Raw genomic sequence first — 27,705 nt, forward strand, 5'->3', positions numbered from 1 at the left:
AGTCGATAAACAAAGTATACTTTTTGAATTCTTCAAGTGACGGTTTTAGCATGAATGCACATTCTCTACCAAAACGTTAAGATATAATTGACTGGACTTTTTTTTATCAGAGTAAAACAATCGCCCTGACTCATGATTATGTATTTTGATATGAAGCTTAACGATTATCAATATTGCTTATTGTTATTTTTTTTTTCATTGAATGATTATGGACAAACATAATTAAAACCAAATTGTTGAACGAATGTCGCATTTGTGATAAGAGGTTATAAATTGGTGGATACTTTGAATTTAAATGCTTTATTTTTAGCTGTTTGAAATACCAGATTGTGTGTGATTTGATAGAGGTATGACCTCTGTGATAAAGGGAGCTGCTCTGGCATGGTGAATCCTGTCTCGGTATCTCGTTCTGTAGGCCACACAATTCACGACTGTGTCGATGACCCCGGCAGATAATGGTCCATGGGAAAAGTAGGGTACACCATTTTTTTTTTTTATTAAAGGTAACGTTAGGTTTTAAAACAAGACACGACCTAAAAATGTCGATTTCAGCGAAGTCAGCAATCAGCATAGCCAGAGTCTGCCAGTCCTCATATAACTTCTCCCAACCGTACAAGATTGAGTTTCAAATGGAGTACTTTCCGCATCACTGCAAAAACCAACCCAGCGTTTCCAGCCATTAAAACGACTTTTCTAGCCGGTGGCTTCTTGCGGCGTCATTGCTTAGTGATAAAATATCTCCTAACAAAGGTCAACTTCCGAGGTCACTGCCGCGGAGTCTTCAGCTTCTCTTTGCTGCAGCGGCGTTTTGATGAACGAGGATATACGTCACGTTACGCGGTCTTGTCTCGTGCGTTTCTTAACCTGCAAGAGCCAGCCATGAGCTGTTTAGTACAGCATCACCGATTGGCCTATTTTTGATGACTGGTATATTAAAACTTTTCATCAGTTGTGTAGTAGTTTGAGGCGGCCTCCTAAAAGCTGCTCGGCTCAGTGAAGTCATTTTCCCCAAGCCACCCTAGGAATCCGGTGTTCCAATACTCAGATATTGGAGCACGGCTCTTCCTAGTTACAGGAGCCGTATCCGGCTTCGGACATAACAGCTCTATACTATCCTGAACTTTTTTCCATTCCTATAATCTTTATGAAGTTCGGGATTAAACGTTTATAAAATGGCATTTGGAACAGTTCGGTGGTCGAACTGTATACTCCCATTATTGCTATGGGTGATAGCAACAACGGCTCAAGGTACGTATCTTAATAAATACTAATCAATTAGCATGATCAATGTACAGTTAATGGCCATATCAATGTTTCGGACGTGTACGATATTGAAGAGTTATATAAAAGATACATTATATTGCACTTGACGTGTCAAAAATTACACATGCCGCCATTTTGTCATTCTATAATACAAGCAAAGTTGCCATAGAGAAACGGGTATTTTTTTCCTGTCATGAATTCTATTGTTAATTTTCCTTTTGTTTACAATGTATATATATGTATGCATGCAATATTCCATAAAACCTTTGTCTGCTGCAAACATTAACCAAGACAAGTGTTGTTTTATTATTGTTAAATGACTTTGGGTGTTTCAACACAAAAACACAATTACATGTCGAAAATGTCTGCATGAATGACACTTTATATTGTTTGTTCATGCTATTTCTGGAGTCCTTGTGAGAGTGACAAAACTAGATAACACTTGTGTAGTCATTAAGTGGAGATATACCTTATGTTGAGGCTTAGATTCACCGGGCATTGTTACCGGGAAGTTGCTTGATTCTATTACATACATTTGTTGATGCACGCGATGGTATTTTTGGAGTTGTGACATCCTTTATTCTGAAACGCAATTTATATTAATTAGAACAATGCCACGTTGCATGCATAATAAATAAGCAAGCCAGCCTTGGAAACAGAAATGCTTCTTCCCAATAAACAGATATCGGATACCACTTGCAATGGAAATACATTATTTCAAATCATATTCGCATTTTATAAAACAAGAAAAGGAAGTAAACCAATTATATGTAAACGTAATCAATAGAGAAAATCAATTAATCGGAACTTGTTGTCAACAAATGATGTTTGCGCATGCGCAGTCGAAAATGATGACGTTAGGGTAACCGAGTTAGAGAGTGGTTACTAGCACGGAGATAATTGACCATTGTATTGTTACCAACTGACCCCCCCTTTTTGGTACCTGACGTCATTCGTGAATCCTAACAATACTGATGATTATTCTTTATTTATCATGTTTTATTGTATATTATTTTTTTTTTTAAAAATACAATATAGTTTATTGCAATAGCATTGAACATTTGCATACCCCTACCCCACTTCCCCCCCAACCACAAACTCGCCCTTTTCTGATTTTTTACGTCACAAAATTGACTTAGCCTTCACAAAGGTTAACCATGGCAACATATAATGTCTGGTTCTGATTCATCATGCATGGTCCAATGGAAAGCATTTTAGCGGAAATGGTCAACTTGTATCTGTTGTCAACTTTCCCCAATGAAGAGTATATGCTTTCATGTCATGACCAATTGCATACCCAGTTCAACATTTCTTTTCATAAATTGGACACATATGTGTCGCGTGAAATGACAGCTCCGGTATCCCTTTGGTGGCCTCTTAAGATTTTGAAACGTGGCACATCCAAAACCGACACATGTTGGTACTTTGTGGAGTCTGCGGTTGCATGGTTAAAAAGTTGCTCAGTTGTCAATTCTTAATACCATTTTGGTACATTATTTTGTCGTATTAATATAAATGCATAAGTAGGTCACAAGCTGTTCATTAAAACGTTTACACTGCCAATAAATATATGTTGATTCTAAAATGTATTAGACTTGGTATACACTGCAACACTTATAATTTTATGTTTTGGTACACAAAAAAATAAACAAAGGATTTTTTTTTATGTTACATCAAGGAATTAATTAGGTCAGTTAATGCATTTCCATTTTTTGCGAGTTAAAAGTCGGACTAGTTACATGTGAATACAGGTGCGAGACCTACCACTTTGGACGCTATTGTTATCTGATAAGCCAGTAGCCAGGGAAACTGGGAATTTTACGAGTTTTTCGTGAAATTGAATACACCCGTAGACCTAGATTTTGTTCTGCGAAGTCGTCTTACATCTTGTTGCCGATATTTCTGATATTGGCTCAGTGTTATCTTCAGCGACCTAGGAACGGTTGCCTGCTTTCCTGCCCGTGCCAATCCCCCTCCCGCAGGCACAGCCAGCCTGTAGTTCGGGGACCTGTATACGTGTAAGAGACTTCACGTATTGCCACGTCAGCGACGCGCACGGTTATATGTATCCGCTTGATTACACTTGCATGCGTGAACAAGTGACATTTGCTTGACTAGACAGTTCATGCTCAATGTTGACTAATTTGTAGTTATGACATAAAAAAAATATAATGATAAATATTAATAAAAAAAAATCAAAGGGAATGAAACTACAGCTGTAACGTCTAAAAATTAAGACATTAGACATTTACTGATAAATCCTTGATGATTTCTGTTTCTTGGAAAGGACCTTAGCCTGTCGTCTAATCTATTTATTTATCAATCTTTATGTAATTGTACATACATGTATTACTTTATAATAAAATATTTTGAAATGAAATATACATATCTACAATATATACAGTATATAACGTATAATGTGTAACATAACATATACACTACAAAGTGTGTAACATTGTATATACACTACAAAGTGTGTAACATTGTATATAATATACAAAGTGTGTAACATTGTATATACACTACAAAGTGTGTAACATTGTATATACTATACAATGTGTGTAACATTGTATATACACTACAAAGTGTGTAACATTGTATACTAGTATACACTACAAAATGTGTAACATTGTATATACACTACAAAGTGTGTAACATTGTATACTAGTATACACTACAAAGTGTGTAACATTGTATATACACTATAAAGTGTGTCACATTGTATATACACTATGTGGTGTGTAACATTGTATACTAGTATACACTACAAAGTGTGTAACATTGTATATACACTACAAAGTGTGTAACATTGTATATGCACTATAAAGTGTGTAACATTGTATATACACTATGTGGTATGTAACATTGTATATACACTATAAAGTGCGTAACTTTATATATACACTATGTGGTGTGTAACAATGTATATACACTATGTGGTGTGTAACATTGTATATACACTATAAAGTGTGTAACTTTATATATACACTATGTGGTGTGTAACATTGTATATACACTATGTGGTGTGTAACATTGTATATACACTATGTGGTGTGTAACATTGTATATACTTTTTGTGGTGTGTATTATTGTGGATCACCTGTTGTATCATATGCGGCTTCAAATTTGATACTTAACGTAATAATACCTACATGACGTACCGAGTAAAAGTATGTATCTCACTCTCATAATTACCACAGATTACATAATATATCGCTTCACATTTTCATATTTTACTTTGTAGAGAAGACATGCTTGTTCAAAGGAACTATAATGCAAGAAGGGGACATTATCGACGATGAAGACCCCTGTACGCAATGTCAGTGTGAAGAAGGAGAGGTCAGGTGTTTTAAAACGGATCAATGCGGCAACGGTAGGTTTTTCGTTAGAGAAAGTGTTTAGGTACGACCTTTGACTCAAACACCTAAATCAATAATGACAGAGGTCAAAGCTAAACACTTTAATCCGTAATTACAGAGGTCAAAGGTCTAACCTCAACACTGCAATCCTTAATGAAAGAGGTCAAAGGTATAACATAAACACTTCAATCCATAATGACAGAGGTCAAAGGTCAAACTACAACACTTCAATCATTAGTGATAGAGGTCAAAGGTCTAACAAATCCCTGGTATTTAATGAAAGAAAGACCTATAACATACTACACCCTCTCGACATACTACACACTCCCGACATACTACACACTCCCGACATACTACACACTCTCGACATACTAACCCTCCCGTCATACTACACCCTCCCGACATACTACACCCTCCCGACATACTACACTCTCCCGACATACTACACCCTTACGACATACTACACACTCTCGACATATTACACTCTCCCGACATACTACACCCTCCCGACATACTACACACTCCCGACATACTACACACTCCCGACATACTACACCCTCCCGACATATTACACCCTCCCGACACACTACACCCTCCCGACCCACTACACGCTCCCCGACATACTACACCCTCCCGACATACTACACACTCCCGACATACTACACACTCCCGATATACTACAAACTCCCGGCATAATACACTCTCCCGATATACTACACTCTCCCGACATACTACACCCTCCCGACATACTACACCCTCCCGACATACTACACCCTTACGACATACTACACCCTCCCGACATACTACACCCCAACTCCGACATACTACACCCTCCCGACATACTACACACTCCCGACATACTACACCCTCCTGACATACTACACCCTCCCGACATACTACACACTCCCGACATACTACACCCTCCCGACATACTACACACTCCCGACATACTACACCCTCCCGACATACTACACCCTCCCGACATACTACACACTCCCTCCCGACATACTACACCCCGACATACTACACACTCCCGACATACTACACTCTCCTGACATACTACACTCTCCCGACATACTACACACTCCAACATACTACACACTCCCGACATACTACACCCTCCCGACATACTACACCCTCCCGACATACTACACCCTCTCGACATACTAACCCTCCCGTCATACTACACCCTCCCGACATACTACACCCTCCCGACATACTACACCCTCCCGACATACTACACCCTCCCGACATACTACACCCTCCCGACATACTACACACTCCCGACATACTACACACTCCCGACATACTAACCCTCCCGTCATACTACACCCTCCCGACATACTACACCCTCCCGACATACTACACTCTCCCGACATACTACACCCTCCCGACATATTACACTCTCCCGACATACTACACACTCCCGACATACTACAAATTCCGGCATACTACACTCTCCCGACATACTACACCCTCCCGACATACTACACCCTCCCGACATACTACACACTCCCGACATACTACACCCTCCCGACATACTACACCCTCCCGACATACTACACCCTCCCGACATACTACACACTCCCGACATACTACACACTCAACTCCCGACATACTACACCCTCCCTAACATTACCTACAAACACTCCCGACATACTACATCCACTACTACCTCCACGACATACTACACACTCTCACATCGACATAACTACACCCTCCCGACATACTACACTCCCGACATACTACACCCTCCGACATACTACACTCTTACCGACATACTACACTCGACTACACCAATCTACACACTCCTCCCGACATACTACACTCCCTCTCCATCATACTACACTCCGACTATACACCCTCACATACTACACCCTCCCGACATACTTACACACTCCCGACATACTAACTCCCACATCTACATCCAAACGACATACACTACTCCGACAACACTCTCCCGACATACTACACCCTCCCGACATACTACACCCTCCCGACATACTACACACTCCCCTACCCGAAACACTCCGACATTACACCCTCCCGCACAATCCACTACAACCCTCCCGACATACTACAACCCCCCGACATACTACACCCTCCCGACACTACTACTACACCTCCCTACGACCTCACATACTCACACTCACCCTCCCGACATAACTACACCCTCCCGAACTATACTTCATCACCCTCCCGACATACTACACCTCCGACCACTACACCCTCCCGACACACTACACCCTCTCCCCCGACATACTACACCCTCCCGACATACTACACCCTGCCGACATACTACACTCTCCTGACATACTACACCCTCCCGACATACTACACACCCCCGACATACTACACACTCCCGACATACTACACCCTTACGACATACTACACCCTTACGACATACTACATACTCCCGACATACTACACACTCCCGACATACTACACTCTCCTGACATACTTCACCCTCCCGACATACTATACCTTTACGACATACTACACCCTCCTGACATACTACACCCTCACGACATACTACACACTCCCGACATACTTCACACTCCCGACATACTACACCCTTACGACATTTTACACCCTCCCGACACACTACACCTCCCGACATTTTACACCCTCCCGACACACTGCACCCTCCCGACATACTACACCCTCCCGACACACTACACCCTCCCGACACACTACACCCTCCCGACATATTACACACTCCCGATATTTGATGACAGGTGGCAATGTCCAACGTAGACAGTGTAATACGGTAATAATGAAAATTACTTATTTATGTAGTTAAGAATGTTTTTATTGATATGAGGTGTTATAAGTGGTATTGACTTATTTACCAGGGTCCGATGGGAAACCATGCGAGTAGTCACGGTAATCTCACCTCTCATACAATTAACGGATTGATGATGTATATTATCAATATTGTTGACAGTTAGACCTCAAACATTTTTTTTTGCCAATGTGATTAAAGTCTCATCGTCTGTATCTGAACGCTTTGCTATTTCAAATATACCGTAATGTCTGTATTTTTGCAAACTAAAGGGGTAAAGATGTCAAAACATATTCTGTATCAACGTACACCGAAACTATAAATTGAAGCTGGTCAATTCAACTGGTTGCTAATCTCTCGCCAAAGTTTAAAATAGAGAATATTACATCTATTATGTAATAACATATAAAAGGCGGTTGAAATGTTGCCTTACCATGCATCAGGTACCCGATTGAAATAGTTACACTTTTTTTTTTATATTTCAGGAGACAGTAACATACAAGTTGTGAGTATAATAGTGCCTTACGTATGTACTACATCGCATCTCGTCACATTAATTTGGAATTAAGTGTGGTGACAGGCATTATTCTAAATATGGATTAATAGCACGCATGCGAAAAGATGCTGATAAAGAAAGTTACATATCGACAGAAATTCAGAATGACAAATGCTTTCCTGCCTAAAAAAACAGTTTATAGGTTTAAATAAAAGTCTAACAATTACACTACCAGCATGTTTAAAGGCAAGTTTTTAAAAACAATTTCATTATGTATGTTGATTTCCGTGTGGAGTTTTCTTATATTTTATCTTCTTTTCTTTCAGGGAGATTCAGATACTAATCAAGCGGCTTCTGTAAGTTTAAACAATACATTGACATATTGCTACAACCATTTGCAGATAATTCCATTATAAATGAGCAAAGGGTTCCCAATATAGACGACTTAATTATTGTCATCATCGAGAAGAATACTTATTCATTTTTACGATCACGCCTGTTCTAAACTTATTGATTGATTCTTTTTACCTTGGTCTTAAATGATGAGTCAACTTTAAATTCGGATGTCTTTTTGTTCCGTCGGGAACATTGTGGTCCTATACAATTTTGTTCGAACTGACATCACATTAGACATTGTCAATTCAATCGGTAGTAAACTTCACTAAGTAAGATAGTGAAATGCTCAAAATTATTACTAATAATGTAAATATTTCTGAATCAGCGTTTCCTTTATTGTCCATGACTGTGTACAGATTGATAAACATAAAGCTTCGGCATTGCAGTCACTGTATTAGTTAATTGGTTTGTCATCCGTGTGGACAGGTGCACATTGAAATGCAACCCATGGCCGGTGTCTCCACGAGCTTTATTACCCCGAAGTTGTTTTATCGTACCATTCGTGATTGTTCATGGAATATTGTGTTTTTGGTCCCGACATCGCTTGTCAAAGTGATACATAATTGATACTTTCTTGACAATTAGTTGAATCATTTAGAAACTGTGAGATGATCCAGTAAATTTTCTTTATTTGAGGGTATTTACAATGTTTTCAGGGACACGTAGGAAAACCAGGCTACAGAGGATTTACGGGACCTCAGGGAGCTAGGGTATGTCATTTATTGGCTTGATAATCCTTATTGATATTCTAGCTTTTAGCTTTACTTTTGTTAATGTTGTAAGTTATCTAAGTTGAAGATATTTGGATATCTTTTTCCTTTTATTTCATTGCGCACACACAATTGTGTCTTATGATGATCATTTTATCTTTTATTATGTTTAAAAAATAAAAAAAAAAAAAAAAAAAAATGTTTCTTAAAGGTGTAAGTTATTTTTAACAGGTCATATTAGGTTTATATGACAGTCGATATCTTTCAAATTATATAACAAAAAAGCAATAATATGGTGTTTTGATTCTTGCTATAATCTAATTTCTATGTCAGTCATTTACCACTCTCAGCGAGCATACTTCTCTGTTATACACAATTTGTAATATTGTTGCTTTAACATATACAAATTAAACAATCAAGTAATGTCGCATTTTTTCTCCCTACCTTGACCCCTTTCACACTAACTCAAAGTATTTTGATATCTCAAATCGATAATACTAATTTTACTATAAAATTTAACAAAGAAAGCTGTCCTCCTTCATGTGACATAGACTGATGTATGAAATATTCTCGACTGGGATAGTTATTCATTAGAGTATCAACAGGCCACGCTAATATACCGGGACGTTATTTCATCTTGTATCTATCACTTCATTAAATGTATTTCGATTAACAGGGACCACAAGGACAAGCTGGAAACAATGGCGTACCTGGCCCTCCAGGACCACCAGGTGTTCCCCAGACCGTACGTATATTTACCTCGTTCCCTGCCAAACTTTGATAGCTTAAATCCTCTACACCTACTTATTAAAAAAAACAAATTGTATTTCTTTCTTTGTCTTTATTACGGCAATATGATAAGTACAACGATTTTTTAAAAATATAATTGCACTTCATCGAGGCATACACAACTCAATCAGAGCAATATCATTATCCGATTGTTGGCATAAGAGATATCGTACATATTGTTTTGCAGGTTTTTCAATATATGTGTGTTTAATAAAATTTGTACCTAATTATTCAGTATTTATTAATTAATCAGGACATTTCGATAACGTTCAGATTTCGATATAACATCACATAAAGAAACGTTACATGTATGAAATCCTTTTGTTTGTCTTATCTATTGTTTGTCTTATCTATCAAAATTACATTTATTCGACGTACCATCACCATCTTTCCATCGTTGTATATATTCTGTCGAATTTAAACCCGTGATAATTATTTGATTACACAGCTACATGAATGCCATTTTCTGAACCTTACAGCAAGCTGATGAAGCGTTCATGCACTGGGCACAGAGCTACCCACAAAAGGCAGGCGGCTTCGCGCAGGGACCGAGATACCTACAGGCCAATATCGTAAGTACCACATACAGAGACACAGATTTTATATATCTAAACTTCTAGTATTATTTATCATTGAAGATTTTCCAGTATGATCTTATGTTATCTTCATTTAGGATTACCTAGCATTTAGTATCACGTATTATTAACTTTTAGTAGTATCTAGTATTATACTACTTTTAGCATTATCTTATATTACCTAGGTTCTAATATTACTCAGTATCTAATATTCTCTAATATTATACAACTCATTATATTTCCTAATATTACTTAGCTCCTAGTATTATCTAGTATTATACTACTTTTAGCATTATCTTATATTACCTAGGTTCTAATATTACTCAGTATCTAATATTCTCTAATATTATACAACTCATTATATTTCCTAATATTACCTAGATCCTAGTATAATCTAGTATTATATTATTTCTAGCATAACTCTATATAAGCTAGCTTCAGCTATAATATAATTTATCTATCCTGTAGTGTTATCTAGTATATAACTCCTCACATCCTAGTACCATCTAAGTTTTAGTATAATCTAATGTTATATGGATCCTAGTATTACCTGATATAACTTAACTTTTAGAATTATCTAGAATTTTATAACTCCCAGCCATATCTAATATTACCGAACGTTTAGTATTTTCTAGTAGTGTGTTAGTTCTGGTATTATCGTATATGATCTAACTTTTAGTATTATCTAAAATGATCTTACTCCTAGTTTTCCCTAATATTATCGAGCTTTTAGTTTGATTTGATATTATAGTATTTTCGAATATTTAATAACTTTTTATCTACCGTCCAGCATTATCTCCAGTCTTCGATTGTATCATCTTTAATAAACTTTTGTACTTTCATCTACCTGTAACATAGGGAATCTGGGCCTAATAAGGATTGATTAGTTAACGGAAAACAAAAAATATTAATCATTTCTGTGTTTGAATTACTTTTGAAAATTGATTTCACATGAAATATTTGGTTACGTGTTTAGGGACCAGCTGGACCTCGTGGACCAACAGGCACGCCTGGACAACCGGTAAGTAACGTCATCTACTAGCAATATTCTTATGTTAATTAGAGTCTCGTATATAACTTGAAGTTTACCTGTGTATTAAAAACCCTTTTCAATAACTGTAGAATTATGTTTAATACAAAGCTATTGAATTGATGATAAACTTGTTTAGTTTTAATTGGTTGCATTTTGTTATATATCCATTGTCTTAATATTTGGACAGGTGCTATTATACAGACAAATACATGAAGTTGACACATACATTTGTTATAGAATAAAGTCTGGTTTAGACATGAATTGCTTATTACCTGTTAATTACAACAGTGCTTATGCAATGGACATGATTTCCTATTGGTTATAGGGACCACAAGGTTTGACAGGTATCCGAGGAGAACCAGGTGATGCCGGCCCTCCAGTAAGTAACTTAAATATTATCAATTACTAGTCCTAGATATCTGTAGATCTTGGTACATATTGTAACGTAAATTTGATATTTAACATGCAGCTCTAGATGTCATTCTGCTAGGTTTTAAAAGTATCTAAACTGCAAAGCAAACTGTCGGATTAGGTGATAGTATTCCAGAATGCCCCTATAGAACTTGATGTCCGTACAAACCACGACAAGGTAAAATGAGACGTGCAGTGTACACATTCACCGATACACATCATCTTGTAAACACATTTCGAAACATCTTATCAGTATGTGGTGTGATATATATTTTCATGGTATATATAAAATGTGTAAATGATTGAATTTATTGGAATATTTGAGAGCTGTTCAATATATATAACCTAGGTTGTATTCATTTCCAGGGATCGCCCGGACCCCGAGGATCTCCCGGACCCTCTGGACTACCCGGGCCGGATGTGAGTAGAAGCTATCTATATTGTTTCCTAAAAACTAATAAATTGCTCATTTCCTCTATGTTTCTGTAATTATACCTTGGAAACACTGAACATTAGTTAACCTGTATTATTAGAAATCGTTATTCAATGTTTGTTTTCGATGTATCAACACTTGTCCTCGTTGACTAGACAATATATTATGTGTTTGTTTTATCTGGTAGGGAGATGGCGGGCGTCCTGGTGAATCCGGTCCTCGTGGAAATGCCGGAAGGAAGGTAAGGTCTAACTTTTTACCGATCTGAGCGATTGTGTTTTTTCTGCTGTCATTGCCTAGGAATGAGTATAATACATAAATCGGTGGGATCTTTGTTCTATACATGCAGTTTATCAACACTATATAAAGAAAGTTTTTGATTTAAGCCAAATCTCTATTATATCAATGTGAATCGATCACTTTATCAGCATCGTTGCATATTAAATACTTTAATAAATACATTTTGGAATTAAATCATCCTAGGGACCATCTGGACCAGCAGGAACTCCAGGAATCCCCGGCGGCAAGGGGCATCGGGTAAGTATACCAATGCAATTTACAATCATAAGACACTTACAAAACAAAAACAAACAAAAAACAAAAAAACAAGCAAACAAACAAAAAAATATTATAAAAACGCTTTAATACTTCAATGTATATACAAATGCAGTATCTAAATTTGACAACTTTTAAGGATTAGACTTTGGAATGATAAACAGAAATAATAGTATATGCCATGCACTCTTTTTCCTCCCAACATATTACGTAACCTGCACTATTGCTTTCCAATTTGAGGGTTTCCATGGTTTGGCAGGACCTACTGGTGAACAGGGAATGCCAGGAGACAAGGTAAACAATACTCAATTTCATGTCTTATATTTGAAAGAATGATTTTCGATCAATTAAAGGGGATTGTTTTATCTGATTAAAACGTAGTTATCATATAATGTCTATATATAAAAGTATATATTACCTTATATAACTATAATATTAGATGTATTCCCTAAATAGTATTAAAAAATACCAAGTTTGAATTTAAGTGCACCGTTTTTTTCGCAAAATAATGTTTTTGTACTTTATGAAACTGTCTATGTTTAGGGAGAAGTCGGTCCCCCAGGACCAGCAGGTGCTCCAGGTGTTCAGGGACCACGCGGTTTATCCGGGGATAGAGGAAGGGACGGAAACGATGGGCAAGCGGTAGGTTGTTATTTCATCATGATTTTAGCATATTTCTTAACAAACTGAGAATGAGATACAGCATGGTCAATATAAATCACTCTACATTAAACAGCTGTTTCGTTCTTCTAGGACTTGCGTGTCCTGCTAAGAGCCTGAAGTGTTGATGATAGGAGGTGACCAAAACATCGAAGTAGATAAACAAATGTGCTAAATATGAATTGGAAGGTGCAACAGACGTATAATTTTATAAATGTTGAAATTTTTTGGTCAAAATATTTCATTATTCAAAATACAGCATTTCAAACGAACAGTATGTCAATGTGTATATTCCTAAAGACACATTCCGACGTTAAAATGAATTTATGCAATAAAATAAAAGCAAACAATATTTTCCCCCCCCCCCCCCAACTATTAAAAGTTAAAAACTTTCCTGTATTTTAACACTAAAGTCCGAAGATAACCCAACGTTCTTTAGAATTAAAGCTATTGAAAATTTTACTTCGACCCGAAGTGCGAAAATTAAACGCCACCAACGACTATGAATTAGAACATGCGCAGACAAGCTCACAAACAAAAGCGAAAATGATAAACGCGGCCCAATAAATGATTTTACAAGTATACTTGTACTTGTCTTATCTTTGTATTTAACCTGTCGCCATTTCCTTAATTTACATGCATGTCACACGTTTGGCTAACGCGAGACACATGTTTAATTGTGCCCTGTGGTGCTCATATTTATGTGACTGGGTGCACGTGTAAGTTAATTTTTGTGTTTACTTAGTTTATACACTGATACCCACCAAAAAAATTCCAATTCCATTTTCATTTATGTTCATGGCATGTTTTTTGGATTTCTAGGGTTTGAGAGGAGTTGATGGACTTCCCGGATCTGCTGGTGCACCTGGTCCTGTCGGAAACAGTGGACCACCAGGTTTCCCTGGAACCCCAGGAGAAAAAGTAAGACAATGAGAATTATTGTAAAAAGAGAACCGCAGAAATTTCCGAAAATTTTGTTTCATTATTTTCCTCAAAAGTTGTGTAGTTTTTCAGTTGTGGATGTATTCTTTTCTTACTGGCTTACAGGGAGGACGTGGTGTTCAAGGTCCCAAGGGAACCATGGGACTACAGGGAGCACGTGGAAACAGCGGTGACCCAGGACCATCAGGGGAATCGGGAGCCACCGGACCAAATGGCCTTCCAGGAAGTAACGGCGAGAAGGGCGCATATGTGAGTCAAATGATAGGCATTTAATAATACAAATGTTGCAAGAATTAAGGTAACGTTATAAATAAGAAACATGAACTGTTTTCAAGTTTGAACAAAGAAAACTACATCTTTAATGTTTTTGTGTGTGAGAATATCAACTTAACTTTTTTATATTTCGAATGCTATTTTCTTTATATATATTAGCAGTCAATTTACACATCTTTACCCCAGCAATCTTATATGGTCATACTGTGTTAACCCATGGTCGTCCCTTCTCGCCGAGTGACATGCCGTTTCATATCAGTTAAGAAATCAATGAGAGTTTTTATCTACATTAACGCCATTAAGATTCTGATGGTCATCGGTCAAAGTTATCACATGTGGCGCCTATAGCAAGGTAAAAGGTCACATTGATCACGCTGTTTAAGGAAAAATCCCATGAGCATCGAGCTATATTCAAAGGTAGAATAAGATAATACTTTGATTGATGTCATGTAATATATATTATTGCCACTTCAGTTGCACTATCATAGTTTTGATGGAATTTGAATTAAAATATATGTCTGAATAGGAGCAGGAGCATTCATATATTCAGACATATTTCGAGTTCACATTTCGCTAGCAGCTGTTACATAAACATTTTTATTCTTACCAGGGTGAACCGGGACCTTCCGGTCCTCCAGGATTCTCCGGACCGCGTGGTTCTCCTGGTTTTGGTGGGAGCCCTGGGCCAATGGGACCAAAGGGATCAACGGTAGGTCAAACATGATAAGTGTCATAAAACCGCCTTATGACATATTGAGAAGTAATAACGACAGAACGGACGAATTACTCTGTGTGTTAATTATAAGACTATAGATCATCTTTACTTGGTGTTCAGATGCATACTAACATAAAAGCACAATAAAAGATCAATGAAATAATTGATAAGAGACAGCGCAATTAAAAACCTAAAACTCAATCTGTTTATTGCGCGTGATTTGATCAATATGTACTTTTAGTAGCAAAACTGAATGTCAGTCGATAATAACATTGATACAGTAAACATGTGAATGCTGAAGACTCGTTAACAGCAATCTGACCATATTCGTTTTGGTGTTAGGGTCAACCTGGAGAAATGGGTATCAAAGGAGCTTACGGACAGCGAGGTCCGTCAGGATCTGTTGGAGAGAGGGGTATCCAGGGTCCTCCTGGCCATGAGGGCAAGAGGGTAGGTACTTACGCGTCTTTGAAGGATTTGAAAAAAGACACGCGAGATAGAACATTTCTGTAAACAAATGAGTTTTAAATATAAAAGAGTAAAAAATAAATCAAATAGAAATCATACAGCTATTTTGTCCTTCTAGGAGTCGGCATTGATGAACGATGTGGAAATATATATACATGTATATTGACGCTGTTAATAAACAGTTACAAACAAGTAATGGTGATGTCATCTGTATCATATTCTTTTGGTTCTACCATCTTAATTCCTGTAAAACCCGGTAAAAATAAATGCTATATATGAATCAAAATGTCAGTGTAAGCGGCAGATACTACATTTGAAATTGTGCAATGCATTCTTTTATTGCATATTAAAGGGTAGTACAAAAGACACATACATTCTAAGTATCTTTTACAGTAAATTGTGGAGTAGATGCAATAGACACAGAATTAATTAAAGTGTATCATACAGCTGTATCGTCCTTCTAGGACTGACCAGTGATACATAAGGCTTAAAAAGTCGAAGAGGTGACCAGCAATCAAAAAACCTGTTTAAAAAAGATCTTAATATGAGAAAGGGTAGATGCAAAATTCCTATCATTAAATAAATTTTGTTATTGAATTTAAAAATGATAATCAGTATAGGTGTATAAATTAAAATATGACAGATACCAACTCGAAAAAGATTTTAATGAATCCACCAATTTTAGACTTATTTATTAGGATACTAAAGTAACTGTTATTTTAGGGACAACGTGGAGTGGTAGGAGAGTTGGGACAATCTGGACCCCAGGGAGAGCGTGTAAGTACATTATGTATAATTATGTAGAAATAGTTTCATTATGTATAATTGTATGATTACAGTGCTGTATACAACCTCATGATACTACGACATTCATTTTTGACAGAAATATATATTCTATTGTACATTCTTAGATATTAATATACCAGATTCCTCTCAAGGTTTTTCAGATACAGATACAATTCTATATATGTCTTTGTTGACGCCACTTATTTCGATGTAGATATACTATGTGTTGATGTATAAATCTGCCCCATTTAATGACATGTTATTGGGTATAAATTTTTCTCCAATCTAATAAGTTTGCTTTTGCATACAAACAACTTACGATGAATCGAAATAAACACAAGAATATACATATACACAATAATGAACAATTTTAAGCAAGTCGAATGCCAACCATTCTCTGTTCAGAAAACGTTTCACAAACATTTCCGCATACACACTGAGGAATTTATTGCAATGAGATGGTATGATATAAATAAAAAAAACCAATGATATACAGTTTAGAATTATTGTATATAATGTAGTTTTTCTTTGGCTTTAACACGAAATCTTATTTAGTTAATATGAAAATAGGGGATGACGATATGTTTGAGGTACTAGGTGTTTAAAATCATCACTACAGGGACCACCAGGACAGCGAGGAATGCCCGGACAAACTGGAGAGTCCGGAAATCTTGGAGAAGACGGATCTCCCGGACCAAGAGGTCGCCGCGGAAACGGTGGTCCGATGGTAAGCTATAATGTTTGTTTACGTACTGATCTATTTAAACGGAAATGTAAGTGATGTTGAGTTATGTACTTTACTCGTTACTGGTTAAGTGTACACTAAGGCTGAGACAATCAATTATATATTAGGTTCAAGAAAGTTGATTTTTGCCACACTTCATTATCAATAGTTACATTTTTTTCACATTTTCATTTGTGTTAGGAAAAATAAGATAACATGAATTAATTAATCTGTGTGATGTTGACAGGGAGAGCCCGGACGTCAGGGAGCACCAGGAATCCGCGGAAGCAGAGTAAGTATAAAAGTTCATATAGAACGTTTTAATGGAATAAACATATTCAAGTTCAAAAACAGAACAAAACTGTTATATTTGTTGATTTTTAACAGATGTATATGGTTATTTTTTCGCTGTTTGTACGCTGAATGATGCTTTCTGATTCGTCATTCTTTTTCTTCCATACTTCAATGAAAAACAAAATTAAGCTCCGCTCACTTGATAATGATTGGAGGAGTCAATGATAACGCGGCACTGTTTTTTCATGAATAGGATTTCTATTTACTATAAATGCTATTATTTACGCACACACTATGTGTACCCATCGCTGTCATTCAATGTTGTAAATAAAAGCAAGGTGCAACAACGTATCCTATTTGAAGACGCTTATTGTATCTTACAACATCAAGGAGAAACATTAAAACAATGAGCCAGTAAAGGGTTTGTCGTGATGAAATTAATTTTATATTTTCGCACTTCTTGAACTGGGGATTGAATTTGGCCTACGTCATCAAAGCACAACGTCGTTTACTTACATGTATGAAGTTTGCGTCTGACTTTTATGACAACAGAATGTAAATCAACTACCTTGCACGTGTGGTCTTCGGCGGAACACTTACAACCTCTGGCCACAAATAAATTTGTATGGTATTCCCATTATATATGTTACCAATGGTCATGACGCACGATGTAAACAAACAACAGGTAACGTAGATAGGCTGCTCTTTACTCCACTAATAGTGTCACGCTCATGTATTTCACCATTGGTTACTCATTAATGAACGTCTACCAATAAGAACGTATATCCTTGGACTGTGGTTTAATTCCTCATTTCATTACTATACATTTTTGTTTCACAAGTGTCGAGATCCACTCATGACTGAATTTTTTGCAATGTTTGAATTTGGCACTAATCAGCTGTCTGTGACGTCACGTACGTCACACATGAGGCCACAAAAGGGATTTTTGAACGTAGTGATTTGTCAACAAATAATCCGTTATTAGATTAATGAATTGGTGCATCTATACATTGTTTTTTGTTTATCCATTATCAAAAAATAATTATAAGTTTTGATAGAAATATGTTTTAGTTTCATGCTGGTATCAAGTAAATCCGAATTGCAAACTTGCAAATTTTGAATTCAGTTTTTCTTTCATACCTACATGAATTAAAACATTATCCCATCAATGCTTAAATATATTTTGACATTTCAATGAAGAGAAATGAAAGTTGATATTTGATTACTGAAGTAGAAGGGAGTGCAGCCTTCTGAATATACATTCTCGCAATTGCATTCCTGTTGATACTGATTTAAACATGCTTTTTTGACATTGACATTCTAGCTGATTGGTTGGTTTTAACTATAATTTGGCACTTGTTTACTACAGGGTCCAACAGGTATGGCAGGATTAGATGGAATTCCAGGGCGACCAGGAAATCAAGGAGTTCCCGGAAATGACGGATCACCTGGAGAAATGGGACCCCCAGGTATTCCAGGCCCAGCCGGCGTTCAGGGACCACAGGGAGCGACCGGAGAAAGAGTAAGTCTTCGTAAAGGGTTCAAAATTTATATAGATATGAATTATCATAAATCAATAAAAGGAAATGATCTTTAAATTCAAATGCGTCTTTATTTGCTATCTATTTTGAAATATGGTCCAGAGTTATAATATCTTCGATCCATGCATTTATTTAAAGCATTTCAAAATATCTTAAGGAAATATATACTGATGACACTTATTAAATTTAGGGAACCCCGGGTAAAGACGGAAACCATGGCAACCAGGGTAGTCGTGGCCCTGCCGGAGATGCTGGACCCCCTGGAGAAATGGGACCATATGGACCTCCGGGTCCGATCGTGAGTTTTCTTTCTGTTCTAATGAGGCCTAAATATTTTTACTCTTCGGAATATCTTTGCCACAGTGAGAAACGTTTCCTATGTGACTTAATCACTAGAATTGGCAGTTATGTGTATTTTAGAGATTTATTCTATTTACATATACATTAACGAAATGAAAAAATAATTCTGAAAATTCATCGTGATTTTAATGGAATTAATATATCCTAGCAGGGATAGCTGTTAGTAAAGCAAAATTTAAGGAACCACTTTCATGCTATTTATTTTTTTTAACTTTTTGATTAAACGCCATATATGGATATTTCAGAATAAACAGGATCTTGCAGATGCTGTCATTTATCTACAAATTAATTGATATATTCTATTTCTCCTCAGGGTGAGGCAGGAGAGAGGGGGCCAATAGGAAAAGGCGGTCCACAGGGATACCAGGTATACACGATAGTACATCCGCCCTCGTGTTCATATTCGATATTCAATTAAACTTGTACATGGATATAATCCATTTCGTTAAAGAGGCTTACCCGCAGACGGACCGGTAAACGGCACATCTCCGATCACTAAATAAACTTCAGTACACGTTTCTATGTGACAAAATTAGAGGCTTTCCGACTTTATTTCTTGAAAACAATTACAGAATATGTATTTAAAAGACGTTTTAAAACTCAACCTGAGAGGGAAATGTATGGAATATAACGGCAAATCTTCTTTGTAAATCGCCGCTGCCTTTGAAGTTATCACTGTGCGGCACTGTGCACGTGCTTGTTTCTTTGATGTGTCAATCAAATTAGACTTATTGCGGGTTGCGATTAAATAAATAATATTAAAAATGAGGTTTTAATATCACTTTTCAGCGTTTTATAAGGAAAATAAAATGAAAAACTCAACAATTCCAACAATCTGTCATGTGTAAAAAATCTTTTTCTATTAGCCAATTTTTCTGATATCTCTGCGGGCAAGCCTCTTTAAGTCCTGCATCACGCCGAAGTCGTACAGTAATTATTTTCAACGCTTGATTTGCCCTTTTGTGCTTTTTTTATGGAAGCAACGCATATGATTGTGAACATATTTTGACACATAAAGATTTCATCTTGTCAAACCGGCTTTCTACCAAATTACGGAGGTTAATGACATCATTTATGAAATATGCTTATGATGCTGTGGTCCAACAGGGTGCGCCCGGCTTGCCAGGACCCCCCGGCGAAGGAGGAAAACCTGGAGAACAAGGCGAACCCGGTAACCAAGGCAAAAACGGACGTCCAGGAGCTCCTGTAAGTGTTTTTTTTTTACATCAGTATGTTGTGCAATTAACGATTTTAGGTAAAGTAACGAACATATAATTATTGACAGTTTTCACATTCAAGGAAAAATCCCGACGTTCACACCAATAGGGTTTGTTCATAAATGTAATTTATATTTTTGAATATTTAAAAGGCCGCTACTGACTTAATGATATCATTCATTTACTTTAACAATGCTTTCCAGGGAGAAAGAGGATTCCCAGGAGAGCAGGGAGTACCAGGAGTTTCTGGAGAACCAGGAAAAGCTGGACCGGAGGGGCCAACCGGAAGAGCAGGAGACCGAGTAAGTTCCACAAATAGATCAACAAACTGTACTATTAAATGGACAGTAACAATATACATGTCTTTGTAGTACCTAGTAGAATAGGTGCACAGTAACAATATACCTGTCTTTGTAGTACCTAGTAGAATAGATGTACAGTGTACTCAAACAATCATTGTTGTGACTTTAGGGATCGCCCGGACCACCAGGAGAGAAAGGAGAGCTTGGACCTTCAGGAGTATTGGTAATGTAAAGCACTATAACGTTAGCAAAAATGAAATTCATGGTATCTGCCATTAAAAATCTACAAAATGATAATTACCTATTATGGTAAACGTGTGGTTATCAATAAAGATTTGTAACCAATATAAAAAAGAGGACATTACTGTCGATTTACCTCCTTCTCATTCCGAATGCTATCACATTATATAAAATGTAGCATGAAGGAATATATTCATATCGAACTTTAAAGGTTTTGATTAAATCGCATTTATACTTATTTTTGTAAGATACGTACTAACTAATGGACTTGTTAGAACATTCTACCGTTAAACACGTCTATGATTAATTTCCATTCTGACAGGGACCACAAGGCCAGCGAGGAACACGTGGAGCTCCAGGAGTACAGGGAGAGCCTGTAAGTTTGAAATAATGTATGATTGAATTTACTTATCTGGTAATCGGTTATAAATGAACGTTACTGTAATAGCACAGCAATCAAAAAATCGTTTCGATATCACCAACAAGAAAAATGTTTAAATGCAATGTGAAGACAATCATTTTAGTAATTGAAAGTTAGAAAGTTAGGAACAGCGAGTATTAGTCTATCTGTATCTAGCTGAGACATTGATAATTTTGCATGTACACTTCTGTCCCTGTACCCTATGTATATATGTAAACTTTCAGGGTGACCCAGGTCCACCCGGCCCTGACGGTCCTACTGGACGTTCTGGAGAGTCTGGACCACCAGGAAAGCCAGGAGAGGTAGGCCCTCCAGGACCAGCCGCACCGAAGGGAGAGGCTGGAGATCCAGGATTCGATGGAGAAAAAGGTTCCCAAGGATCCCCCGGAGATAGAGGTCCGATGGGCCTCGCAGGTCCTGACGGACTGACAGGAATGCCAGTAAGTTTATATTGGAAGCTTATCTGTAAGACTCACTAATATTAATCGTAATTAATGAAGAATGATTTTAGAAATGAACGCCATAATGACAAGGCAATGCCGGGTTGTCAGTGTAAACCTTTGACTTTTTCTTTCCATATATTTTATGGTAGTCTCTTTGTTGATAGGGAACTCCAGGTCCGACTGGTCCTAAGGGACAACAAGGATATCCAGGAGATAAAGGAGAGCAGGGAGACGCTGGTGACGCCGGAATTTCCGGACCCCCAGGGCCGAGGGTAAGTGTTGTCATTTTTGGAGAAGCTTTATGCTTATTGCCACTATAGAATATTACATTTTCAAAGTGCTTTTAAAAGGTGAAATAATAACCAATATTATTACCGTTGCGTTCAACATCGAACAGAGGTATAAGGAAATAATAATTTTGTTTTATTACAATAAAGGGCCTTAGTGGATTAGACGGGTCAAAAGGTGTTCGTGGAGAGCAAGGAGCTCCTGGCCTTCCAGGTCCATCAGGACCAAATGGCCGTGCAGGACCGATGGGACCCCAGGGCAATTTGGGAGAGACTGGGGATGCTGGACCGGCTGGTGTTGATGGAGGGAAGGTAAGCTGAATATTGGTAACGCTCACTAAATCCACTTAATTTTTTTCCGGCTGGATTTTTTTTATTCATTTTTTTAGATATTGGTTATTTTTGTTCTTTAGATATGACAAATAACAATTAGGAATTACATATCTCGCTGTCCACAATGCACTGTCCTCCAATTAAATTCATGATAGTATATGAAGGTGCTTTTCAAGATGGCTTATCAATGAGGTTAAAAACGGGAAATAATAATAATAAAAAAAGTTATGTATTCGAGGTTAACTAGGTTAGCTGAATGGATATTGTCGTCTCATTTGAAGAGAGCATTTTATTCAGCGGATATATTGCCGATGTTGAAATGTCGTTAATTGTTTCCTTTGGCTTAATTCTACATTTTGAATTTGATATTAATATACAATTAAAATTACTGATGATAGGGATCGAAGAATCAATCCAATAGGTGAAATTATTGAGTAGGCTTTGAGTACAGTATTAACTAAGTCTGGGTCTCTACAGGGAGTGCGTGGAGAGATTGGACGTATGGGCTATCCCGGAGAGGCTGGCGCTGCTGGTGCACCTGGAGAGAGTGGACAGAAAGGAGCACGCGGCGAGGACGGAACTCCTGTAAGTGCTCTGGTTTGATAATGATTTCATTTATCACTGCATTCTGAAAGCGCCGATCCAGTGAAACATCTTCATTTCAATGTAATGACATGAAACTATACCGCAAAGAGCATGCTTTTGATGTCTGTTTGTTGTAAACTTATTGATAGAACAGTTATTAATTGATTAATATCTGAAGACATAGATAAAATGGAGTTTATTATTTTTGATACACGTGTCAATTGGGAAACATAATCTACGGTTTACTGAAAGCTATGTAATTTCTTCTTTAATATCAAGTATGCGTATCTTGAAACGAATCAAGTTTTGTTTTGTGCAGATTGAAATGTTACCTTGACATCGGCCATTATGGTAAAAAGAGAAGTCATTCGATGTATACATCAATAAAAAAATTATCATTAACAATTTTTTTATTTCGTTTGCTCCGTGACAGGGACCAGGCGGACCAGTTGGGCCACAAGGATCAGCCGGTGACAGGGGCCAACCCGGTATCCAGGGAATTAGAGGAGAGAGAGGCCCGATGGGACCAAACGGACCACCGGTATGCCATACTTGAAATGAAATGTTTATATATATTTTTATTAAATTCATTCATTTTTGCGAGGATAACTGCAACAAAAATTGCTATAACCCTTATGGTGCCAACCATATATTTAATTGTGGGATTTGAACCCTTAGGGTAGCCAAGGTTCCCCGGGACGTGAAGGACAGGACGGACTTCCAGGAAAGGCTGGACCAAGGGGTGTGGCTGGACCACCAGGGCCTGTAGGAGAGACCGGAAGTGTGGTAAGTGCATATGGCTGTGTACACTAATCATTTTTTTGGCAACATTGGTGATATATTTCGGAAGAGGCTTTTGATAAGAATAACACTTAAAGACATTAACTAATCTGTAGAAGTCGTTAAGATTATCAAAAAGTGTACAGATTGACGCAATAACTGACAATGAGTAAGCGATTAATGATGTTAATATGTATATTTTTAATAAGATAAATGTATAATGTTAATCATGAACCTTTTTTATATCGTTGATATTCTATAGACAAAAGCCTCTTAATTCAACACTTATAGAGAAGCCATTAAACAAAAGTGACAATACTGAATATACGATAATAAAAACGTGACTATCTTCCCAGGGTTCCTCCGGTCCAGACGGCACACCTGGACTTCCGGGAAGAGTTGGAGAGCAGGGATCAGATGGTGACATGGGTATGCCCGGGCCGACTGGCCTCATGGGATTCCCCGTAAGTAGCCGGAGATGATATGAATTAAACATAAAGGAAGAAAATACGACAACACGGGTACTTTCATATGTCAACACGTACAGTCAACAAACGCCATAGCAGCAATTCAATATTTCTTTTGTATTTGGTCGGGAGACCCGTTGTCGTATGTTTTATAGCTGATTATATATATTATATATTATATTATTATTGTTATATTCACATATTTACATTTTCACTTCGCTCAGTCTCAATGAAGCTAGTTCATTTCCTGATAAAGGTTTGGGGTCGCGTGCTTCTTTTCTGAGAGACGAATCACTTTCTTGCCGGCATGTGAATACATTCACTGTATTCACTGTTTACATTGGCGATCTAATTTTGTACCGCCTCAGACTTGAATACACTTTCATTTTGTGAATCGTGTAACATTGTTATACACGTATGTAAACGCAAGTGGAAGAGCCGCTTTATGTGCTATTGAAAACGCCAGTATAATACAGATAGTTTAGAAAACAGATCTGACAGAACACTGACACTCCCGATAGCATCGAGCTCATGACATATGCGGCGCAGTAGGCCTAGCTGTTTCTCGAATGCGATACTGGATATCATTTTACTGGAAACAGAATGTGAAGCCTCATTCTTAACACTGTTATAAACAACGCAAAACAGGCTCCTATTGGTAAAATCGGGCGCAGGGACACATTACTACTGTAATTTGACTCATCATCTAAACATATAGAGGAGATGCTTTTCCGTTCGTCGAATACCACCAATTTTAAAATCAACGTTTCTCTACTTACTTTTATCATAATGTACATTCCAAAACGCCAGTGCGACAATGAAATCCAATATTTCAAGAACATCATATATATCCTCATCTAATCTGCTACTAAAATCAATATTGTTTCACTTTTTCTCGAGCTCTGAATTCATCCCCGGCAATTAGACTGCATCACATACGGTCACAGGGAATAGGTTTTAGATTTTGAGTAACATATGCCATCTATAGATAATCGCAAGACTAAAAATCCAACATTCATTCACATTATCACAGCGGGGATTTTAATTAGGTTAATGCAAACATAAGGATTGATTGTCAACTTTGTTGATTTCATTGACTGGTTAAGGGTAGCGAGTCTCGTGCAAATGGCAAGTGAACTGCTTCGCGATTAACTTCATTTGCTTAAGGTTCACTTCCCTTCATCAGTCTATGAAAGCAACAAAATTGACCATTATCTGTATCCCATGGGTGGAGGGAATCCTTTCATGGATGGTGGATTCGAAGCTAAAACATTTAATAGTTTTGAAAAACATTGCTAATAAATACAAGTTTATGTTATATATATAAATGAAATTTTCGGATATTGTCCATATATTCAAACACATATTTTATGTCTGTTCGGTTTATGCTTAATTTCTAATTACATCCCATTATATTATATGTATATATATATTATTCATATACTAGTTGTTACGTCTAGGAGAGAATTTATATCAGCTATGCCTGTTGTTTGATCCCTTTTCTTATTTTGAAATAAAAATTGTTGAAATTGAAAAAAAAAAAATAAAAAAAAAAAAAAAAAAAATATGCAAGCTACAGAATTGACAATCAATCCTTAAATGTCTTCTCATAGTTCTGATATTGATTCTGCTTATTTATATCGTATGCAATACTGTGTATCATTTAGGGTCCCGCTGGACCACCAGGATCACCAGGACCTGCTGGAGACCGTGGGGTCAGAGTAAGTAAACACTTTAGACTCATAATGATGAAATCATAAATAGCGGTTAATAATGGTAATAATCAGTTCACTTCAACTAGTAAATCAAAACGTTTTTGTATGAATAATTATCGAGATTAAGATAACAATTTTTTAAAAAGACTAACTAATGGCGGTTACAAAATGTTATTGAATGATGCCGCTATGTACTCCGTTATTCAAGCATCATAGCGTGACATTACAAGTTTGTACTGTAGGGTGAATCTGGACCAGATGGATCCCGGGGCGCTCGAGGACCACGCGGATTGCCAGTAAGTATAATCAGAACTACATTTCACACATATTTCTCGATAAGGTATTATTAGTGTAATTGCTTAATTAGGCAATCTTCTGTTTTGATGTGTTGATTTCGCAATTCGGAGAAAGATAGCTCTAAATAGAATTTGAGGCAAATAACAGGTAAGGCACTCATTACAGGCAGAACGATGATTGCGGGCTTTATAAACATTGATTTCAGAAATGATAACCATTATTACAGGAAGTGTAAAGTCTACATGCCCATAGATTGAACACACAATGTTTGTTATAAAATCATAAAAGCATAATATGTATGTGCGGATATTATTTAAATTGATCAATTACTGAAATAGCTGAAATAGAAGCTTCATTTTGAAAACTCCAAAGATAACCAAAGATCAAATACTTATCAGTTACGGTATATTATGTCTCTGATATAAGAAAACTCTGATATTTGTAGGGACCATACGGACCACAGGGAGTAACAGGAGAGAAAGGAGATGGCGGCATTCAGGTAAGTACAAAGTCTAAGGCTGAAATTATCGTATGTAGTAACATTTCCTTATGTAGGATTCCTAAGGAATACGCTTGTTTTATCAACACAATGACGTTTACGTATTAATAAGGTGAAATTAAAGACAATCGTAATAAATTGACATTGTTTGAAAAACGCGAATATTGTTAGATATATAAAAATGGGTATGAACAAGTGTTAAATCGTAAGTAAACAAATAAATAAATTGATAAATAGATATATGAATGGTGTTTCCAGCCTTTACGTTAGCTGTGCTTTTCAAGTCACTTGTAAAGGCATGGTACACTTACATGTACAATATGATATCAAATCACACTAGCCTGTAAATACCTATTAAAGCTTTCAATTGTATAATACACTGTCTTCATTATTTAGGGTGACAAGGGCGACCCTGGTCTGCTTGGCATGCCTGGACTTCCAGGACCGGAGGTAACACCATATGTCCATTTCTAGTACATTGATTTTCATATTTCGTGGATTCAGTACATACGTTTATATGTTATACCTAAAGTATATGTAATAGATTAAGT

At 37.0% G+C, this 27,705-nt stretch overlaps 1 protein-coding gene across 1 annotated transcript in view; it reads left to right on the forward strand.

Moving 5' to 3' along the window:
• The first annotated feature begins 961 nt into the window (after positions 1 to 961).
• LOC117316273 (fibril-forming collagen alpha chain-like) overlaps positions 962 to 27,705 on the forward strand; it is a 31,942-nt gene continuing 5,198 nt past the window's right edge. The window contains exons 1-39 of the mRNA XM_033870813.1: positions 962 to 1,248; positions 4,508 to 4,636; positions 7,893 to 7,912; positions 8,230 to 8,259; positions 8,956 to 9,009; positions 9,686 to 9,754; positions 10,278 to 10,370; positions 11,350 to 11,394; positions 11,732 to 11,785; positions 12,184 to 12,237; positions 12,438 to 12,491; positions 12,734 to 12,787; positions 13,046 to 13,099; positions 13,349 to 13,447; positions 14,288 to 14,386; positions 14,513 to 14,656; positions 15,291 to 15,389; positions 15,738 to 15,845; positions 16,587 to 16,640; positions 17,269 to 17,376; positions 17,621 to 17,665; positions 19,037 to 19,189; positions 19,399 to 19,506; positions 19,882 to 19,935; positions 20,676 to 20,774; positions 20,989 to 21,087; positions 21,257 to 21,310; positions 21,650 to 21,703; positions 21,973 to 22,188; positions 22,356 to 22,463; positions 22,629 to 22,790; positions 23,289 to 23,396; positions 23,830 to 23,937; positions 24,075 to 24,182; positions 24,533 to 24,640; positions 26,311 to 26,364; positions 26,601 to 26,654; positions 27,101 to 27,154; positions 27,551 to 27,604. Of these exons, the coding sequence (XP_033726704.1) occupies positions 1,173 to 1,248; positions 4,508 to 4,636; positions 7,893 to 7,912; positions 8,230 to 8,259; positions 8,956 to 9,009; positions 9,686 to 9,754; positions 10,278 to 10,370; positions 11,350 to 11,394; positions 11,732 to 11,785; positions 12,184 to 12,237; positions 12,438 to 12,491; positions 12,734 to 12,787; positions 13,046 to 13,099; positions 13,349 to 13,447; positions 14,288 to 14,386; positions 14,513 to 14,656; positions 15,291 to 15,389; positions 15,738 to 15,845; positions 16,587 to 16,640; positions 17,269 to 17,376; positions 17,621 to 17,665; positions 19,037 to 19,189; positions 19,399 to 19,506; positions 19,882 to 19,935; positions 20,676 to 20,774; positions 20,989 to 21,087; positions 21,257 to 21,310; positions 21,650 to 21,703; positions 21,973 to 22,188; positions 22,356 to 22,463; positions 22,629 to 22,790; positions 23,289 to 23,396; positions 23,830 to 23,937; positions 24,075 to 24,182; positions 24,533 to 24,640; positions 26,311 to 26,364; positions 26,601 to 26,654; positions 27,101 to 27,154; positions 27,551 to 27,604 (3,297 nt within the window). The 5' untranslated portion in view covers positions 962 to 1,172. The remainder of the gene's footprint in view (positions 1,249 to 4,507; positions 4,637 to 7,892; positions 7,913 to 8,229; positions 8,260 to 8,955; positions 9,010 to 9,685; positions 9,755 to 10,277; positions 10,371 to 11,349; positions 11,395 to 11,731; positions 11,786 to 12,183; positions 12,238 to 12,437; positions 12,492 to 12,733; positions 12,788 to 13,045; positions 13,100 to 13,348; positions 13,448 to 14,287; positions 14,387 to 14,512; positions 14,657 to 15,290; positions 15,390 to 15,737; positions 15,846 to 16,586; positions 16,641 to 17,268; positions 17,377 to 17,620; positions 17,666 to 19,036; positions 19,190 to 19,398; positions 19,507 to 19,881; positions 19,936 to 20,675; positions 20,775 to 20,988; positions 21,088 to 21,256; positions 21,311 to 21,649; positions 21,704 to 21,972; positions 22,189 to 22,355; positions 22,464 to 22,628; positions 22,791 to 23,288; positions 23,397 to 23,829; positions 23,938 to 24,074; positions 24,183 to 24,532; positions 24,641 to 26,310; positions 26,365 to 26,600; positions 26,655 to 27,100; positions 27,155 to 27,550; positions 27,605 to 27,705) is intronic.

The sequence above is a fragment of the Pecten maximus genome, chromosome 2 (genome assembly GCF_902652985.1).
Source record: "Pecten maximus chromosome 2, xPecMax1.1, whole genome shotgun sequence".
Lineage (NCBI taxonomy): Eukaryota > Metazoa > Mollusca > Bivalvia > Pectinida > Pectinidae > Pecten > Pecten maximus.